Source organism: Ipomoea nil, unplaced genomic scaffold (genome assembly GCF_001879475.1).
Source record: "Ipomoea nil cultivar Tokyo-kokei standard unplaced genomic scaffold, Asagao_1.1 scaffold2926, whole genome shotgun sequence".
NCBI classification, from domain to species: domain Eukaryota; kingdom Viridiplantae; phylum Streptophyta; class Magnoliopsida; order Solanales; family Convolvulaceae; genus Ipomoea; species Ipomoea nil.
In genome coordinates this window covers 4,564,184-4,587,500 of record NW_017619354.1, presented here as the reverse complement: position 1 = coordinate 4,587,500, position 23,317 = coordinate 4,564,184, and the positions used below count along the sequence as shown (strand labels likewise).

General features: G+C 28.4%; 1 protein-coding gene across 1 annotated transcript; it reads left to right on the top strand.

Moving 5' to 3' along the window:
- The first annotated feature begins 12,450 nt into the window (after positions 1–12,450).
- Positions 12,451–13,832, top strand: LOC109161763. Its single transcript, XM_019310266.1, has 3 exons — positions 12,451–12,535; positions 13,021–13,281; positions 13,475–13,832. Exons 2-3 carry the CDS (start codon positions 13,024–13,026, stop codon positions 13,700–13,702), a joined length of 486 nt encoding a protein of 161 aa, XP_019165811.1. The 5' UTR covers positions 12,451–12,535; positions 13,021–13,023; the 3' UTR covers positions 13,703–13,832.
- Positions 13,833–23,317: the final 9,485 nt, after the last annotated feature.

Here is a 23,317-nt window from a genome sequence, read left to right as displayed (position 1 = left end):
TCTCGAGGACTCAAAGTTCTTAGTAGGATTTGAACCTCTACATTACAGTATTATTGGAGTAAGACTTTAATTAAGGTGATGGTTCGAACCAACTGTAACTTTAAAAACGTTAAATAAAAGTTGCATAATAGGAATTGGATGAGCATAACACTGTCACAATGGCAGTGTCAGTCATGGGGTGGAAAATATATTAATACCAATGATTAGTGATCAATTAAAAGGGACACAGATCAGAGAGGTTGTTACTCAATATATACCTAATTGCATTATTTTAAAAATTTAAAATTGTCAATGTTTTATTAATCAAAGTTCATAATATAAGCGTTAATAAATATAACAATTTATTTTCTTATTATTAGAATAAGCTTATTGATTCATTATATAATTTGACCTATATTTTGTAGTCGTTTTTCTTATTTGGAAAAAAAAAAAAAAAACATTTGCAAACATATTATTAGAGTATAAAACTTTCACTTGCTAACTTTATTGAGTAAGTCTTGTGACAAACTCTCACTTAAAACGTGTAATATTCTTTTAAATTAGACTCTTGCACTTCTAATCTTTTAGATCAAGGCAGCATCTAGAAGGCCATCTTGATCCTTTTTACGAGCCCCCACTTTTATTTCAATTGCATCAGTTTTCGTGTTCTGATCTATTCTCTTTTAGACATTAATAGATTGTTAATATGACATTGTATGCTCATATACTTAGCTTCTTGTTGATTTATTTACTTTAGTTCCTATAATCTTAATAGTCACATGTTAATCGGACCATAATTCCCATAATTGAGAATGATATTATATATACTGATACTGAGCAGCTACCCTCATGAGGGTGCAGCTTGCCTAAGTAGAGGTTTTGGGGTAGTACCTTCATTATGAGGACCCCCCGCAAAAAAAAAAAAAAAAAAAAAAAAAAAGGATATGTAAATTTAGTGTCTCAACTAAATGAGACACCAAAATTTGTTTATATATATGATTTTATGAGAAAATAGAGAATAGAATGGAGATTAAAAATATGCTGGTATAAAACTCTACATATAAACAAAACTTTGCATTTAAATTAATTGAAAGATTGAGTTTACAACTATTTTATCAATTAAATGTTTGAGTTTATAAAAGTTTAAAATGAGGTGCTAAATTTATAATTTGGAAATAATTGAGAGGTCAAAATGTAATTTGCTCAATAATATATGTTAGGTAAGCAATATTTTTTGTGGGGAGTTATGAGTAAATTAAAGGAATCAAGAGGCTGATCAAGGATCCACTGGGAAATAAAAAAGCATTATGGTCATTGGTGTAAAAAATAATAATTTCACTTTGATATTCAGTATCATTTGGTTGCAGTGAAAATATTTCTTTTTTGCAAAGAAATCAAGAAGTAGATACATTGACTTTATACCTTTTTCATTATTTTAAAAAGGAAAAAAGGGGAGAAATGAAAACAAAATTTGATTCTATATTCTATATACGTATATTTGTCCTATGATTAGGTTTTCACTTATGTCATGTGGATGCTTTGCATTCACACAAAGTGTTTTAAATTAAAACATTAGATTCAATCATGACAAAAACAAAATCAACACATAATTGTTAATAACTAGGTTTATTGGTTAAAAAATATACATTTTTTACTCATAGTAATAATTATAGTTAAGATTTTTTAAAGTTAAAATTTGATTCTTAAAATTAGTTTAACCTCCAGCGATACTCCAGTAATATTTTTTTTTATTATTAAAAGAGAAGGGGATACCCGAAAGAGTTAAATACTCCAGTAATATTTGTTGCATCAACATTTAATATCCTCAAAACAATGAAATTAGTATTGATTCGATCTCGAAAGTCTAAGACCTTACAAATTATAATTGCATTAGCAATTAATCCGCTTACTAACTATCCCAAATTGCCAGGTTGATACTATAGTAATATTTTATATTACTTTTTATTAAATATTAACATGTGACATTGCCAACTACCATTAGTGTGGTGGCATCCCGATTAACATTCCAAATAGGTGGTCATAGGTTCAATATAGAACATATACTACTTTAATTTATAAAGAATCATGAGTATTTAAAAAAAAAAAAAAACATGTGACATTTATTATAATTGATTTATTGCGTTTAAATTAGTAGTTGATACATTAAATTCTTATAACTTGTTCACTTTTGTTTTTGTTTTTTTGACTTGATCCAAAATGGATTCAAAATTACTTTGTTTGATTTATATTTTATAAAAACAAAAATTGAACAAATTTATAAAGATAAGCATTTAATTTGTTTCATCATTATATTGAACATTACTTTAACAAAAGAGTATATTAAAATAAATTTTAGTAATAGATGCTATTATAATAAATAAATTTTAGTACTAAATTATCTATTTCAAAAAATAAAATAAAATTATAAGTGTTGCAACACACAAATATTTAAATCTTTCATAAGAAAGTCTAATAACTATAATAAAATGCAGACATAAAACTTCAAAGTTTAAATTATTTACAAAAAACAATAGAGTCAGTAGCATTAAAAAAAATTATTTACAAAAATTTCATTACATTTTTATAAAGAATTATATCTAATTAATTAGATATTTCTAAATGAATAGTTATGATTATTTTTTATTTCTCTCATACGTTCACCCGTCCACGTTCTCACTTAAGTGTTGCACTCTATATATAATTGTGTTTCCGAGTAAGTCGATCTACGACCGCCCACCATGAATGCAATTAGGCACTAAATAAATATTTGATCCGTCCTTTAAGATCTACTTGTTAAAACATCTCTCTGTCGGCAATTAAAACAATTTAATACCTCCCCTCAATAAATAAATAAATAAATATATATATATATATATATATATATATATATATATATATATATATTCATTTTTAGTGTATTGTAAGTCAAAAAAAATTAAACATGTATATTATTAAATGAATTTGTATAAGCAATCTTCTTCGCTATGTATATTGATCTAGGGTATAAGCATTGGGCCACTTCCATAATCCTTATATGATTGTTAGCAAGACAATGCTATTAACTTATTTTTGATCGATTGATCAATTGATTTGTATCATGAAGTTCATCTTATTGTATAAGAATGTCCAGTAAGAGTCTTCATAGATATCTCAAATAATTTGTAGGTTGCAGATTACATCAAATCACACAAAATCAAATCATGACAATGGCAATGTAAAATTTCACCATTTTATGGGGATTGTTTATTGTGGAACAAGTTTTGGCTCTCTCATCTAAGGAGTCAATGATTTATCATGATTTATTTAATTCATAATTCATGTATAGCCTTTAGGGAAAATGACACTTTTTCCCCTTGTGTTGTTTACTAATAGCACATTTTCTCCCTGTGTTGTTTATGTAACCACTTTATCCCCTCAATTATTTTTGAAGTGACTATTTTCTCCTCTCTCCTTTAAATAAGTGTTAGGGATGTTAAATATGAGGGTAGAAATGACATTTCACTTATTATTAATATTATTATTATTATTATTATTATTATTATTACTATTATTAGTAATTTAGTAATGAATTTGGTTTGCAATATAACTGTGCATTTTAGGCGTGGAGTACTACAGTATATTAGGACGTTGGGTGGGACTTATTATTATTATTATTATTATTATTATTATTATTATTATTATGTTGGGTGGGGTCATTCATTAATAATAATAATAATAATAATAATAATAATATTAATAATAATAATAAGTGAAATGTCATTTTTACCTTAATATTTAACAACCCTAACACTTACTTAACGGAGAGGGGAGAAAATAACCACTTCAAAAACAATTGAGGGGGATAAAGTGATTACATAAACAACACAGGGAGAAAATGTGCTATTTGTAAACAACACAGGGGGAAAAAGTGTCATTTTCCCTAACCTTTATTATAATATACAGGGCCGTATTTTAAGTTTTTATGGCCTTGTTCTGATAAATAAATGTGGCCCTACCAAAATAACAATTTTTAAAACCAAAATATGTAAGTTTCGAATCTTTAACCTCCAAGTTAAAAAACTTGGACACATTCTTACCATCTCTTCATGAAACCTTTTAAATTCAATTGAAAACTTTTAATTTTTATTTCTGAACTATCTAGGTAAAAATTAAATATTGAATCTCTAAAATTTGGGGCCCCTCTAAAATTGGGGGCCCTGTGCGATAGCCCAGCTTGCACGGCCTAAAATCCGGCCCTGATAATATATTATAATAAAAAAATTATAATAGTTACGGAGTATATTACAGTACAAATAAGCGTAGTATTACTCCACCGATCGAAAATCAATCATTGAAGCACAAAAACATCACTATCATTTGACCAAACAGAAGCAGCAGTATTATATGCTTGGTGGACAAGTGTCAAATCTCTATTAGTGGAGGGGCACAACGCTCGAGGTGAATATTTTTTGCGGTAAAATTAACGTTTTCAAATGTTTGTTTACTGACAAATTGAATGATTAACCATGTTAAATTTGAATTAATTAAGCAGTTTGAAAGCCAAAAAAATGAATTTTTTTTTGGTGCGAAACAGCGAAGAAGTGGTGGAATCAAAGGCTGGAAGGAATCATTTGAATAGTTAAGGTTTACTCAAATTAAACTTAATTATCGTAAGATTATTAAATCATCATCTGAACGACAGGATTGTCAGATGATATTTATTTTAGAATTATTTAATTATGAGGTGGTGAATATTTAAAGATTGCTTTTTCTTTTCTTCTGTTCCAATATAAACAACCAATATAAAAATCAAAATATATTTTAAAAAGTATGGAATCCCTGGGGCAAGTTGAATTGTATGAGTGAGTATTGTTTTAATATTTTATTGTACAAAATAGAAGATACTACTGACTTATTGTGCCTAGTTAAAGGTATGTGTGTTGGAATATTATGAAAATAATTTCGAAAAACAAGCATAAAAAATGAAAAAGTTCAATTTATTTATCCTCTATTTTCTTCTCTGATTCTTCATTTGTGTCTGCAACTATCACTTCTCTATTTTGTACTTTTCTTTATTTCGTGATTATTTGCCATATTTTCGAATCAGAAAAATACTATATACTATTTGTCATATTTTAGTTCATTCATTCTGGAATTTTAGTTCATTCATTCTGGAATTTTAGTTCATAGATTCTGAAATTTTAGTTCATTCATTCTGGAATTTTAGTTCATAGATTCTGAAATTTTAGTTCATTCATTCTGGAATTTTAGTTCATAGATTCTGGAATTTTAGTTCATTCATTCTGGAATTGTAGTTCATAGATTCTGGAATTTTAGTTCATTGATTCTGAAATTTTAGTTCATTGATTCTGGATATATAGTTCAAATTATGCACAATATAATGTTGTTGCTGGGAATCGAAACTTTTTTTTTTTTAAGTGAGACACGCGTTTTTAATAAAACGACGTCGTTTTTGCATCCATATGGTATCGAAGCTAACTTATCTAGTAGACTTAATGAATGAAATTTTGTTGTACCTTGAAGACGCGTGTTCGAATCCCACCATAATGAATTAGGCTCTTGTTTGGATTTTGGAACTTAGTGTTGGGGTTCAAATGCCAAGGGGTCTAAGTCATATACTATTTTTGAACTAACGCAAATCACTAGAACCAACCATTGATTTTTACATTTAAAAATAAATTTCAAATAAAGAGTTAATTTCATTCTTCTCTATTTTTTATCATGCATCAACAAAATCGTTGAAATATCGTTAAATACAAACGCATTTCGATCATTTTTATACAAAGTAAATTGATCATGCTGATTTTAATGTTTATTTTTTTGAATAATTCTGTAATTAAAGACCGCAATGTCTTTGTATTTAACGGCATTGCAACTATTTTGTTGATAGAGGACCAAAAATGATCATGTATGTCACAATAATACTAGAACCCTAGATGTTGATGTTCAAATAAAAAAGGACTAAAAGTAGTAGACTCTCACATATATATCTAGGACTAAAAATGAAATTAACTCTTTAAATAAATATGTTAAATGTTATTTACAAATAATTTAATTAAGTGATATAAATATGTTAAACAATGTATGTATGGACATATACTACATTGTAACAGAGTCATTAGTACTAAAAAAAAAAAAAAATTTACGTGCGACAACAAAAGTTTTATATTCAATAAAATAACCTACATAGTAATAAAATACAAATAAAAAATCTAATCAAATAATACAACATCACAAAATCATTAGATACGAAAAGTCATTACATACCATTGTTATGCCGTGGAATCGTGTCTACCTTATCCACTTGTAAAGTAGGTGGATACGATTCTATATTCATAATTACTTAACTCTATGTTCATAATTATAAAACTTTATGTTCATACTTTTTGAACTTCACATTCACAATTATTGAACTCTATATTCACAATTATAGAACTCTATGTTCACAATTTCTGAACTTTATGTTCATAATTTTTGAACTTCATATTCACAATTATTAAACTCTATATTCACAATTACAGAACTCTATGTTCATAATTATATAACTCTATATTGATAATTATAGAACTATATATTCAAAATTATGACAGTTTTGAAACTGTGTCCGCCTTACAAGGTACACACGATTACACAACATAATTGGCCCATTACATATTACACCAACAAAGTTTGTTTCTTACTTGAGAAAAGCTTAACCCAAAACTAAATAAATAAATAAATAAATAAATAAATAAATAAATAAAATAAAAAATAAAAAACCTTCGTAGTTCAATCAACGACCCAACAGTAGTTAATTGGCAAATTATACCGTGCACCAGGGTGCACAATGCATGGTGCGTCCTGACTCAAAACGACGTCGTTTTGTACCTTTGTTGCATGTATGCTGTTAACTTCTTTAAAAAAAAAAATCGTGTTTCGAATGTACATAATTGTATAATAGAAAACACAGAATTTTATACCTGAAAACACAAAATTTTTATGACTGAAAATCCCCATGTTTCGAATGTACATAATTATATAATAGAAAACACGGAATTTTATGTTTGAAAACACAGAATTTTATAACTGAAAATTCCAATGTTTCGAATGTACAGAATTATATAATAGAAAACACAGAATTTTATACTTGAAAACACATAATCTTTTTTAAAATGATAAAAATCCCCTATTTCGAATATACAGAATTTAATACCTGAAAACACATAATTTTATACCTGAAAACACAGAATTTTATAACTGAATACACATACATTTTCGTCGCGTTAATTTTTCACACAACTTAACAAAATGACGCTGTTTTAGCCTTTTGGGAGGCGCGGCTATGTGCGCCCTGATGCATGGTATAACGATTGTAGTTAATTGATTCACCTTGGGCATTTTGAAAATTTGGCCCATATATGTATGGGCCTTGTTTAATCATTAGTAATTTCCTTATTTTTGTGAATTCAAATGCTTGTAATTATAAATTTTTATGGAAGCCCAAGGCCAGAGGTCTTATCAATTTTGAAATAGGTCTAAGACTCCATATATGATATATGTAGCTAAAAACTTTAGGAAAATAATGTTCATAAATCTTATTGTTAGAATTATGGTTTCTTGTTTGCAAGCCATTATACATTATTGGTGTTTATTTAGTGCACACCTTCAAATAATATTGACATGTGTTCCTCATTACATATTTTTTAAATATGAATTCCTATCCGAACTCAATTTATTAAAATAATCACTCGAGCCAGGTTCAACATTTGGTCCAAATCTCGGATAACTTAAAATATGATTAGGTGAAATTTCAAAGAACATTTTTTTTTTCCTGAATAATTAAAGTCAAGTAGTGAGTGAAAAATAAAGTAAAATGAGATTAATTTTGTTAAACCTTAAAGTCCTCTCTGGTGGATTTAAAATAGTTACATTTTCAAGGCTTGAACTCAAAACATGTAAGTATACTAAAAGAGAATCATATAAGTAGAAACTCGAATTACCTATGTGTATATAAAGCTGATTTGAGAGTCTCAACTTAATTCACTCCTCACCTCAAACACTCTAGCATCTGTCTCTCACTTAACACCATCGGCCCTCTGATCTCCACAACTCCCGAGGAGATCTCCTTCGAATCACCGTCTCTGGCTTTACTGTTCTTTTTTATTTTCAGAAAATTAAAGCTTTAAGTTTTTGAAAATTTTTCTTTTTGAAACTTTGATCCGTAAACTGTATAATCTGATCAGAGAAATTATTGATATTCCTCGATCAGGCCCATGGAATCTCAGACGAGTGCAGTTGATGAATCCCAATTATCCCAGGCTGCACTTGATGAATTTGAACGCAGAGTTATAGAGATGACACGAGGTGTAAAAGATTTACTGAATAAACAGGGTCGTAAGGTTGCTGTTTTGAAAAGTCAAAAGGTTGAGTTGGAGAAGATTATAGCGGACAATCGCGCGGCCTTTTTACGGGCCTGTGGCTTGATTGGATCCCAGAATGAGAATGAGACTGCACTTGATGGGTCCCGGAATGAGAATGAGAATGAGAATGAGAATGAGAGTGCATTATCCCAGAATGAGAAAGAGAATGAGGGATCCAAGATTATTGAATTGAGTGAGAGTGAGCTTGCTGAATTAGAGGCGTGTAGGCAGGAACTAGAGGAGATGAAGCTCAATATCCTAAAAAGGGAATCTACGCTTCACAACCTGGGGTTGGCATTTCAGATGATGCTTGCCATATATGCATAAAATTATAAATTTGGATGTATTTGGTTTATGGATTTAACTTCTTTTTTTGAATGCTACTGAATATATTACAATGTAGTATCTGTTAACCCAACAGGGTAGCTCAAGTAGCAAATGAGTTCTTTTTGTGGGGGAGAATTATGAGATAACCCGGGTTCAATTCCCACAAGTGATGATCCCCTTGGACGGAGTTAGACCGTTAAACAAAAAGATCCGGACCACAATGTGTAGTTGGAACTCACAAGGTCTTGGCTACTATATAATTTGATTACCCCTCAATTAAAAAACTCATTTCCTAATAAAATAAGGGTTGTTTGGATTAGTCCTTTTAAATTTTTATTTTTATTTTTTTAGTATATATTAGTGCTTTGGATGTCTTTATATCAGAATCCATTGTCTTGATTTTTTGTTCTTGTATTTTTATAACATTTATTCTCATTATAGGATCATACATAACTAAACACTAATATTAGTAATCATTCAAATTTCACCCTACTACCAAACATGCAAAATACTTTCACTAAAATTCATTACCAACTATTTGATTTAATTCCGATTCTGATTCCCACGTGAGAAACAAACACAACATTAAGTCTTTTTTGATTTTTTTTTTATTTTTATTTTTATTTTTTTTGAAACAATCAAGCCATCCAGTTTCTTGTACTCTCTTCTCTACTTATGAGACTTGAACATAAATTATGAGACTTTTTGCCCACTATTTTGTCCCATGTTTATTCTCACAATTTTTATTTCTTGTGTCTGGAAATTATTAAATGAATTTCTCATAACGAGTTACAAATTATTTTAAGTTGACAGTACTATGGTTACAAATGTTTACATCATATTAAGGACTTCTTATAGAAGTTCAATGCACATTTTACGTATATAAATAAATTTCAATCACATTTTTAAATGTTTGAGTTGTAAGTTTTTTGGAGAAAATAATTTTCAATTTTTACAATCACTAAATGGTTGATTTTTTTGTTTGTTTTAAATTTAATTATTTACATAGTCTATGTTTATTTTACACGATTGTTAAAAATTGTAACAGAAACAGTAGTACTCGAAATTTTTTTTAATAATCGTGTAAAATTAGTATATACACAATTATCATACGTGATTGAAACAATAATTTGCCCTAAATAATTTAAATATTACGATACACTAATTAAGGAAGGATTTAAACAAAACTGATTATATTTAACCTAATCTTATAATAGTTTATATGAAAATAATTTTGAAGTACACTAGACTGCATGAAATTGGTAAACGCAACAAATAATGATTTTACAATATCTAGCACAGGTTCTCTGTGTAAAAAACATCCTCATTTTATAATGTAAATTTATCAGTTAAAATAAAATTATCACTAACATTACATAATATGATTAACAGGTTTTGGCTTGAAGGTATGGATAATTGGAATACAAGACAGTATTATATATATACTTATCATACAAGTAATTAATGTGGCCAAATAAGTAAATAGCTATGAAACCATGTACGTTTTAACTTTATCTATCTTTATATTGCATTGTTTATTTTCGCTTGCTTCCTATGGTTATTATATTGAGCACTTTAACTTCTTATCGTCATGCTTGTTTGATGTGCTTTTTTCTGAATATTGAGATTCTCTACGTATATATGAATGTGTTCTATATGTATTTTTGTGTGAAAGGATGACGGTACTATTTATATATCAACCTCTGAGTTAATTGAGTGTCTTTGACAATCATTACAACATGGTAGGATATTACTTTTTTATTGAGATAGTAAATAGTAAATGTAAACAAGGCTTATTTTTGCACTAAAAATTGCATATGTCTTGAAACTTATCAAGAGTGTACACTAAGTTGTCAAATTTTTAAAAATATATAAATTTGTATATAATTCAGTGACATGCAAATGATGACAATACAATCTAAGCCTGGTTAAGAACAACTATTTAAAACTTGATTCCTAGACATTTTAAGATTATTTTATTGTTTCATTTTAGAAAGTGATTTTTCGTGAACTTTAAACTCGTATGGTTGCAGTGTAACTTGCATTTTAATAGTTTACACGTACTTTATATTGTTATAATTGTAACCCTAATACTAATAAGTATAATGGCAACCAATTAAATGATGACTTTGTCAGTCTATGCTAACCATTTAAATTTTAACTTTAATTATAATCAAACTGAGTTTAAGGTTCTACGATTTTTTACTATCAAAGAAGTTTTGATTCCTATATTCGACAGAAAACAACCATGAGATTTTTTAAACACAAATTGTGAATAATTTGATTTGTGCAATTTACACATGCACACCAATTTAGTGGTATTTAAGCTGGCTGGGTAATCTTATGACAATGTAATAGTGATCTTCGATTGCCATTTTGTTAAACGTGAGCAAATCTGTAACAGCTAGAATTACACCTATAAATATAACTATGACTTGTAAGAACGTGATTAAACAAATTCATCTTCTGCTATTCAATTATAGAATCTAGCACATAATTCTCATGTTTTTGGATATTCTTCTATTCAATAAACCAATAAGAATTATTTTAAATAGTTTAACATAATCAAACTTGGATTTTCCTAACTTAAAATTTTAAAATTAGATCTTAGGCATGCATGCAAAAAACTAACTTGTATACAATACATGTTATAGAGAAAGGAGGTAGCATATAAGTACTGGTAATTAATTAATAGTCTATGCTCCACCACAATGTCTTGGTCACTTGTGATTGCAATTTGCAAGCACTACTCCCTTTCCACACAATGTTAAAATCTCGGACAACCTAAATAACATATGATTAGGTGAAATTTCAAAAGGATATTTTGTTTTGTTTTTAATAATTGAAGTGCAAGTAGTGAGTAAAAAATAGAGTACGTAAAATGAGATTAATTTTGTTGGTACATTATTGTTCAACCTTAAAGTCCTCCCTCATGGGGTTTAAAATGGCTACATTTCCAATGTTTGTAAAATAATATAATGATAAAGAGACAAAAAAAAAAAAAATTCAATAGCTTATTTTGAAATACTACTTAATTTATTTGTAGTTCTCACTTCTTAATTAAGGTTATATTATTAATTTATGTCCGTTTTTCTGTTAATATTTGTTTTTTGTACATCATGTTAAAATTGTTATACTATCTTATTCTTTGGACAAAAGTATTCCTATCGGTATAATTTTTGTTATCTTTTTCCATTATTATTATTATTATCATACATATACATAAACAATATCTTTTCTTATTTTTAAGTTTGATTTCTTTAAAATTTTAATTAAATATTACCATAATTATATTTAGTAATTTATAATATCTAAAATTCTTGCTTTAATAATATTAATCATACCATAATTACTCAAATTATCAACTATACTTTAATATAATATATGAAGTCAACAAGTATATAACATCTCTCAATGTGAGGGGGTTCCTTGTGTGCAGTGAGCACCGGTCTAGCCTATGTGGTTCATGTTCAGTTGAGTTACCATGATTTACATCCTCCCAAATGCTCTGTCGGGTCGGAGTGTGGAGACCCTTAGGATTGGAGTTCAGCCTTTTGAAAGAATATAATATATGAAGTAAACAAGTATGATTTTTAAAATAAAAATAAAATTATATACTATAATTAAAAAAAATATTTTAACATAATTAAAATTTTAACCTTATTAATATTATTGGGTATAAATTTTTGTATATGGCACATATAAAATACTAGTAAACTATATAAGCTCTATCAAACCTAGACAGCCAGACGCCAAGATACCATCAGCCCTCAGCTTCAATTCGCCTTTCTGACTAGCCAGTAGCCAGTCTCCTTCTATCCGCCTTTCCGGTAAGTCCCCTCTAACATCATCTACTCATACGCGAAATCTCATTCGAATCCTTCAATCCTTATCAGTCTCTGGCTTTACTGCTATTTTTTATTTTCATTTGTTCCAAGAAATTAACGTTTTTTGAAAATTTGTTCCTTTTATAACTTTGATCCGTAAACTGTACAATTTGTATTAAGTTTTAATCTGTATCTGAAAATTAAATTGTATAAACTGACTTATGATTTCGATCCGTAAAGTGTATTACAGATTCGCAGTTTTAATCTGTATGATTTAGTTTTGTATTTTTTTTTCTCATAAAATTAAATTTAAGTAGTTAACTGTAATTTCAGAAAATAACTCAAGGTTTCCTTTAAATGTGAAACAATATATAAGGCTCGTTTAGATCACAGTTTGAGGTTCCATTGAATAAAGGTTTCCATAATTGTATACAAAATTGTTTTTTAAGACATAATTGTAAGTGATCACAGAAACTAGTCTATTGCAGGCCATGGAATCCCAGAATGCAGTTGATGAATTTGAATGTAGAGTTGTAGAGATGATGCAGGGTATGGAAGATTTATTAAAAAAACAGGATCGTAAGATCGCTGTTTTGTTAGGTCAAAATGGTTATATGGAGAAGGTTGAAGCAGACAAGCCCGCAAGACTATCACGGCTGCACTTGAGGAATCCCACACTACACTTGATGAATCCCATACTGTACTTGATGAACGGAAAGCTTCAAGAGATTCAAGATGAGCTCAAGAAGGTATATCTAATTTCATCAGTTTTCTCTACCGTGTTCTCTGTTCGGTTCTTGATTCCTCTCTTCAAAATGTTTAATTGCAAATTATGTAACCTTTTTTTGGATTGAAATTCTAATCTTTTTTTGGATCGAAAAGTCTTATTGAATACCTCTCTTTTAATGTGTTTTGGTTTGGGTTTGTTTTTCTCCCTTACAGATTAATGAAGAAGCAAGTGATATGGTGTTGGAAGTAGAGCAAAAGTACAATGACGAAACCCAGAGTGCGGTGATGAGTGAGAGTGATGGTGCTAAATTGGAGGCCACTAGGCAGGAGCTAGAGGAGATGAAGCTCCATATCCAAGAAAGGGAATCTACAGTTGACGAGCTGTGCTTGGCGTTTGAGAAGCTGCTTCAGGACAACAACAAATTGTTCGACCGTTTTTGAAAACATTTTTTAAACCATCATGCCACTTTGTTGCACTTTCTTCTCCGCTGTTATATGCTTTTCACAACTTTGTACATATGAAATTATCATACTTTTTGTCCACTATTTTGACTCGTGTTCATTCTCACAAGTCACAATTACTATTTCTTAAGTTTCGATATTAATTTCTCACGAGTTAAGTTACAAACACGATCGCTGAAATTTTTTTTTTCATTTCAAGATTATTTTAAATTTACAATACTATGATTACAAATGTCTATATCATATTAAGGATTGCTTATAAAAGTTCAATGCACATTTTAAGTATATAAATAAATTTTAATCATATTGTCAAATGTTTGAGTTGAAAGTTTCTTGGAGAAAATAATTTTCAATTTTTACAACCACCAAATAGTTGAAAAATATTTCTTTTTTTAAATCTAAAATTTTTCATTATACACGCCGTGTATCATATTAAAATTTTAATTTCTAATTATTGTAATAGTATGTTTATATTTTTAATAATTGTGTAAAACTAGTATATACCCAATTATCATACATGATTGAAACAATAATTTGCTCTAAATAGAAGTGGACCCCGTTAATACTTATATCACAAAATAGTCATTTAAAATGACATTTTATTCTATTTTTTTCCAACAATGTGTGTTGGGTAATAATAATACTTATAAGACTTGATATTCAAACCAAATGGTAAATATTTTAACTTTTTTGAATTTCTTCGGACATTTATTCAAGGTTTGTTTGAATATAATGAATATAAAAATGGTTATATTTTCAAATTTACTTCATAATATTATATCATAGTGTGAGCATGTCAAACCAGTCACTCATTACGCATATTAGATTAGATGAAAGTTTGACTTGATTTAGTTATTCTTAACTTGTGCTAAGTTCAAGCTGAAGCAACATATTAGATTATATATTTATATTTATATATTACACAATTGCTATAATCAAAATATATAGGCCCTCTTTGGTAAAATAGTTAGTGTATCAGCCAATTTTACCTTATTTGACCACTATTAATTATTTGACTTCATTAAAAAAGTAATATAAGTGTTTGGTTAATTAGCTTTTTATAACTCCAAAATGTTAAAATTAAAAAAACTGCTCAAATCAACTTTTTCAATTAGCTTTTTGAGAAAAGAAATTATATCAAACAATTATAGTTAACAACTAATTTACTAAACACATTTCTACAATCAGCTAATGTTATCAACTAGTTATACCGTCTAATTAACCCAATCAACTAACAACAATAATTTTTTCATAGTTGGTTGTAAATGGTTGTTATTACATGTTGTGTAAAAAAAATTTGAAAAATATTTATTAAGCATAGTCTAGTCAAGCTTGAACTCAAATAATTAGAGTTTGGTGAAGCTATTGACAAGAGCGTTGTATACAAATAATGTAATTTTTATTTATGATCCACGCAGCTGTGTGAACTCATACAATAATGATTTATTGATAGACCCTTGGGCTTTTGAAAATTTGGCCATTTATGTATGGGCCTTGGATATGCATTACGAATTTCCTTATTCTGTGAATTCAAATGCTTTTACTTATAGATTTGTATGGAAGCTCAAGCCCAAAGGTCTTGTAAATTTTAAAATAGGCCTAAGACTCCATATATGTCAATCGTTATATCCTACACCACGGCGCACATGGCACTGTGCGCTGCGCCTCCCAAAACGACGTTGTTTTGGGATAATGTTGGGAGGCGCGGTAGGAAGTTGTTGAGATTATGTGTATTTGTTCACAACGTTATGTGTATTTGTTCACAACGTTATGTGTATTGGTTCATACAGTTATGTGTATTTTTTATACAATTATGTACATTCTTTTTATACAATTATGTACATCCGAATCAGAAAATTTATGTGTATTATGTTAAGAGTTGATGTGTATTATGTTAAAAGTTTATGTTTATTATGTATTATGTTAGATTATGTGTATTATCTTTTAAAAAGAGTATGTATATTTTGTTATATAATTATGTACATTCATGTATAACATTATGTGTATTCTAGTATAACATTATGTACATTCTTGAACAGCGGATTTTTTTTTTAAAGAAAAAACTACTGCCATTCACTGGGGCGGGAAATTTCAAAAAAAAAATAATTAAAACGACGTCGTTTTGCATCTGGGCGCATAGTGCAACGCGCGCCGTGGTGTAGGATATAAATTGCCCATATATGTAGCTAAAATTTTTAGGAAAAAAAATACTCCGTAGTTCATAAATTTTAGTGTTAGAATTATGGTTTCTTGTTTGCAGGCTATTATACATCAATGAAATTTGCTCAATGCATACCTTCATGTAGTAACTACATGTTTTTCTCGTTACAAAAACATTAGAATTTTGTGGCCCAACTCAATTTATTAAAATAATCACTCGAGCCAGGTCTAGCGCATTATGCTGTGCATCCGTATGCACCATGTCCGTATGCACCATGCATGGTGCATACGGATGCAAAAACGACGTCGTTTTGGCGTCTAACATAAAAAATAAAAAATAAAAATTCAGAATTGCATAACTACACATCCATAATTTCATAATTATACATCCAGAATTGCATAACTATACTTCCAGAATTGCATAACTACACTTTCAAAATTGCATAACTATAATTCCAGAATTGCATAACTATACTTCCAGAATTGCATAACTACACTTTCAGAATTGCATAACTATAATTCCAGAATTGCATAACTACACATCCATAACTTCATAACTACACATCTAGAATTGCATAACTACACTTCCAGAATTTAATAACTAAAAAATCCAAAATGAATGAACTAAAAATGAATAACATAATGATCGAAACTGATTTTTTTTTTTTTTTTTTTTTTTAAGTAGGGCGCACATTTTATGCAAAACGATGTCATGCACAGCATAATTTGGTCCAAATCTTTGACAGTCCAAAATATGATTAGGTGAAATTTTGAAGGAAATTTTGTTTTTGTTTTTCCCTAAATAATTAAAGTGCAAATAGTGAGGATTACAAAATAGAGTAAAATGATATTAATTATATTGGTACACCGTTGGACCTTATAGTCCTCCCCAGTGAATTTTAAAATAGCTACATTCTAAAGTTCAAATTTAAAATTGGTGGTTAAACGGGAAGAGAATCACGTCATTTTATCCACACCTATATATATATATGTGTGTGTGTGTTTATATGCGCGATGCGCAAAAATATATGCCCAATATTAATATTTAATATTAAAATCTTAGTTATATATATATAATTGTAGAATTCATATTAATATTAATGAAGTAAGAATTATAAAAATAATATATTACTAAATATAACTATGGTAACATTTAATTAAATCTAAATAAAATCAACCTTACCAATTGAAGAATGTAAGAAAAAGATATTGTGTATGCATGTGCATGATAATAATAATGTGAAAGATAACAGAAGTTATAATGGCAGGGATATTTTTGTCCAAATAATTATGTAGTACAACATTTATAGCATAAGGTACAAAAAAAGTTAACAGAAAAAATGGACATAAAATCAGAGACATAACTTAGATTTGAAGCTTATTATGTTTTTAGAATATATATACATACACATACATACATACACTCATACATACACATACATACATACACTCATTGATTTGGTTTATGAACTCAAAACAAGCTACTATATATAATAAACACCCATTATTAACTTTCCCTCAAAAGTCTAAAGCCTTTTGTAAACACTTAAAAAAAAGTACAAATTATTTCGATCAATAAATTAAATCCAAAATCCCGGAGGAAAAACAAAAGGGGGACAAATGGGAAGCCCCACTTTGCCTAATAAAATGGAGTGGAAAACTTTATATAGTCATTGATATTATTATGTTATTATTATAATTAAGGTGATATTGATTAGTTGGTACTACAATTAAAACTAAGAAATTTTAAAATAATACAAACAATAATGCACCACTGACCATGCACTTGACACCACACTAATAGTACCAACCACTAATGTAGTATATATCACATAAGTATTACATAATTGGTGGATAAATGCCCCATATATAATGCAGACAACCAACTTTTTGTAATAGTTAGCCAGATTATAAAACCCTAAATCAATATCAACTTGCAATTATCTAAATACAATTTTAGTTAGAGATTTGTACATTAAAAGTTGACACAAGATAAGATATGTTAGACTAAATCTCAACTGATAATATTTAATTACGTAATAAAATAATAAAAAGTAAGACATACATCGAATCATCTCAGCCAATTTCCCGAGACACGTCCGTAATTATTTGAGTGATAAATTAAATTTCGTTTGAAATGATATTTTATAATTAATTAACTATTCAATTTATAAATTATTAATTTAATTGTTGGTTAATCAATAACCTTCATTTTAATTTGAATTAATTAAATATTAATTTTTTTTAGACCTTGATATTTAGTGGCCAAAAACAAAATGATAAGAGATTAAGTTAGGAAAATAATTTAAAAAAAAAAAAAAGTGGTATATATGGAGCATGTGGCGTACATGTCACGTTTGATTGGTTTGAATATTCTAACTGGCACACCTCAAAAAGGAATAAGGAAAAAAAGAAACAACAATGGATACAAGAAAAGATATATTGCGTTTGTCTTTTCTAATCATGAAACCAAGCTTTTTCAATGCCATTTTGTGTCATTTATTATATAAAAATATTATTAACCAATTAATTTAGCTGATTATTTAAATCTTAATCATGTAGGTTAAGTAAGTGTTGCATAAGCTTTTTTGTAAGGTGATCAAATAATCAAATTTGTCCAACCAAATCCACCCCCAAAAAATCAATTATAAAAGACCCTAAATTAAAATAATTTCATTTATTTCCATCTTTACTCATTTATGTTTCTTTTCAAATTTGTAGATGAATTTATTGATTGCTTGCAAAGTTAATGTTACTCGACTACAAAATATGGCCGCTTGTAATTATCACTTTCATTAGACCTATGAACAAGGCTACAATTAATTAAGAAACACAAACTGCTAAAAAAATATGTGTCAAAATCACACTAATATACAATTAATCATTAAATATGAATGTGTGTCACTCAGGAGTGTATCCAACATGCATGTGAAGACTTAATTGTTCGTAAATCCTTAAAATTCGTTGCTATATAATTTACACACATGTTCACTTCACGATTGACATATTATCTTATAAATATTACGTTGTCGAAAATATTTATTTGTACTAAAATTTTCATACTAAATATTATATTATTTGATTTAACTTGATATATGTAACACGTGCAATCCTTCCTATTATAAAACATCAAATGGTACATACAATACTTGTCAGCATAAATTTGTTCATTTTTTTTTTGTATGTAATAAAATTTAATCTTGTTGAGGAAAAAGAAAAGCAAGTGGATTGATTCCTATAACCTTATTGGTCTTCAATTATATTCATTATGTGGAATTGTGGATTACTCCATATCTTGTGAGTACTCAAAATTTTTATTAATTATATCACCAACTCTAATGAAACTTATCCAAAAAAGTCAACTTAGATATAAATAGTAACCATGTTTTTTTTTTTTTTTTTTTTTTAAGTGACGATGAAAATTTATAGTCTTTATTCAATGGAGTGTGTGAAAACCGCAAATTATGCCATGGAATCGTGTTCACCGAGAATGGTGAACACAAGGCAAAACGACGTCGTTTTTAGGCCAAAAAAAAAAAAATTCGCGGATGTGGAGTTAACGGCGCGCGTTTGATCAAATTATGAATTTTCTGTTATGAGATTATGAATTTTATGAAAATTCATAATCTCATAACAGAAAATTCATAATCGCATAACAGAAAATTCATAATCGCATAACAGAAAATTCATAATCGCATAACAGAAAATTCATAATCGCATAACAGAAAATTCATAATCTCACAACTGAAAATTCATAATCTCATAACAGAAAATTCATAATCTTATAACAGAAAATTCATAATCTCATGGTTCCAAAGTGAATGTGTAGGCATGGTTCCAAAGTGAATGTGCAGGCATGGATTCATAATTTATGAATGTCCGTGATTTCGGACGGGAATATGTAGGCATGGTTCCAAAGTGAATGTGCAGGCATGAATTCATAATTTATGAATGTCCGAAATTATGAATGTAATGAAAATTCATAATCTCATAACAGAAAATTCATAATCGCATAACAGAAAATTCATAATCTCATAACTGAAAATTCATAATCTCATAACAGAAAATTCATAATCTTATAACAGAAAATTCATAATCTCATGGTTCCAAAGTGAATGTGTAGGCATGGTTCCAAAGTGAATGTGCAGTCATGGATTCATAATTTATGAATGTCCGTGATTTCGGACGGGAATGTGTAGGCATGGTTCCAAAGTGAATGTGCAGGCATGAATTCATAATTTATGAATGTTCGAAATCTTTGTTCACCTCAAATTAAAGTGAAACCGCAAAATGTGAAAATAAAGAAGAAAAGTCACGCAATTAATTAAAAAAAAAAAAGAAGAAAAAAAAAAAGGAGATAACGGTGTACTAACACCGTTAGAACCGTGTTCACCATTCATGGTGAACACGGTTCCATGGCATAACGTCTGGTGAAAAACTTGAAATTAGCTCTATTTAAGTATATTGGTTTAATACATATAAAGAACCAGGGAAGCCCACGTGTTCAATCCTATGTATGCAACAAAGATGAAATATGGAGAACCATGGAAACCTATGTGTTCAAACTTCAAACCAATATATGCAACAAAGAGGAAATAAATCCGATACTCTTGAAAAATGCTTATATTTTCAGTTAATAAAATAGATTAAATATTTGTTTTGTTTCTTTTTATTCCTAACGTTCTTCTTTTAAACTTATAACAGTAAAATTGAATGTAGACAAAAAATTAACAATATATACATTTTTGTCTAACCTCAAGCATCATATCAATGAAAGGAAATTTTCTTTCACCTTTTCGATCTGTGGACAAAAAAGAAAACATTAAAGAGAAAATAACAAAAATTTTGGGTGAGACATTTTAATTTTTCTATCGTCTTTGGTGGATGAAAATTTGAAATTGAAGAATGAAGACGAAAATTTAAAAAATTAGAGTTGGGTGGGTTGCTAAGATGTGGTAGGAATTAAACATGTGACCAACACTGTCATTTTATTAATATTATATTCGTGGGACAAAAATTTGTATTTACTCATATATTATATGTATGTATGTGTGTAATTAATGAACTAAAATCATTATCTTCCCAGGAGGAGATTGGAGGCAAAGTATGCCCTGGACCCGTGTCCACAATGAATTGTGGACACGGGCCCAAAACGACGTCGTTTTTCAAAAAAAAAAAAAAAAAAAAAAACGCATCATTTAGTTATAAAAAAAAAAAAAAAAATCGCGCGCGTTTTGCCGTTAATAGCGTTAACGACGTTATTATTTTTTTTTTTTTGGATTATGAATGTACAGTTATGCAATTATGAAATTATGAACACAGAGCTCTAACATTATGAACTTACAATTATGAACATATATAGTGATAAAATTATGACCATAGAGCTTTAAAATTGTGAATATAGAGCTTCGAAGATTATGAATATACAATTATGGAGTTATGAATGTACAGTTATAGAGTTATGAATCTACAGTTATGGAGTTATGAATCTACAGTTATGAGATTATGAATCTACAGTTATGAGATTATGAATGTACAGTTATTGATCGAATTATGAACAAAGAGCTCTAACATTATGAACTTACAATTATGAACATATAGTGATAAAATTATGAACATAGAGCTCTAAAATTGTGAACATAGAGCTTCAAAAATTATGAATGTACAATTATGGAGTTATGAATGTACAGTTATGGAGTTATGAATGTACAGTTATGGAGTTATGAATGTACAGTTATAGAGTTATGAACGTACAATTATGGAGTTATGAATGTACAGTTATTAACATATAGTAATAAAATTATGAACATATACTCCTATCACGATGCGGTCTGAAATTATTAAAAAGAAAAAAAAAAAAAAAAAAAAAAAAGAAGAAGAAGAAGAAGAAGAGATAACCGCACTGTTACTCGTGTCCAGCAAGCATGCTGGACACAGGTCCAACGCATAACGATGGGAGATTGGAGGTCTAGTATTTGTTTTTCTAAGTCAGATCTTTGTATGGACTATGGAAATGTGGATCCATCGACGAAAATTTGCTTCTAGATTTCCGAAATATTTGGAAATTTGGATTATTTATTACTTTTGAATTTCTGTGAATGTAGTGAAAAGAATTTTTTTTAAAAACAATTACTTCCCATTTTCAATCTATTAAGACTTAATTTTATTTTTGGTCTTAGATTTATACACGTTTTTTCACTTTTAATTTTTTTTTTTGTTTTTGTTTTTTTTTTTTCAAAATATCCTTTGTTGGTCATTGTATTATTGTGGCATGCTCATTTTTTATCCTTCGTCAACATGCCTATTTAAATGATATTGAATACAAGGACATTTGGTCTTTTTTTTTTTTTTTTTTTTAATACAAAGTGGGTTGACTCATTATATATATATATATATATATATATATATATATTATTTATGAAAAATCTCTAACTCACTGGTCAGAGTGCTCTGTCTTCTTCAAGTGCAATTCGTGTCTCTGCGAAAAAAAAATGGTAGATGATAGAAAACCTGCTGAAGAAATCCAAGCTGATGAAATGCCTTGATATATAAAAATAGCAGGTTAATTCACTTTGTATAAAAAGATTGAAATACCCTATTATTTAACATCATTTAAACGTATTTGTTGACTAATGACCAAAAATAGTCATGTCACAATAATACTAGGACCAATATGAGATGTTTTGAAAAAAAAAAAAAAACTAAGGGGGTGTTTGGTAAATAGTTGTTAGCTAATTGAGTTAGTGTGTTTGACTAGTTGATAACATTAGCTGATTGTAGAAATATGTTTGGTAAATTAGCTGTTAGCTATTGACTGATAGCTGATTACATGCAAAATGATGACATTTTCTGATTAAAAAAAATTATTTTGAGCATCTTTTTGAATGTTAGTGTTTTGTAGCAATAAGTTGTTACAAAAAGCTAATTAATCATACACATATATTAATTTTTAATCAAGTCAAACGGTTAATAGTGATCAAATAAGTTAAAATTGACTGATAACCTAATTATAATATTATATTACCAAACATAGAAGTGAAATAGCACCTATTAAGTTCAATAGATTCAAATTTATGATGTGTGATTTTTTAGACACTTGTAACAATTGAATAGAAACTTATTTCTAGAAGAAAAGCAAATCTTTCATTTACTTTGATGTGAACAAAAAAAAAAAAATTTAAAAAACAGAAGGTTACTTGTGTCCTCTGTATTGACTTAATAGCCTCCAAATTAATGGAAACAATGATATCTGGCAAAACTTTGCCATCCATCTAATTCTGTAACACCAAAAAAAAACTATTTAGATCCTTATAAACAGGCGCCTATATTCTACCAAACAAAATCATTTACATTTGTGTGTGAACAAAAGAATCAAACATGTTCTAGTATTGAAGTGGCCCAGTAATCTTTGCCGCTCTTTAATTACATTCACGG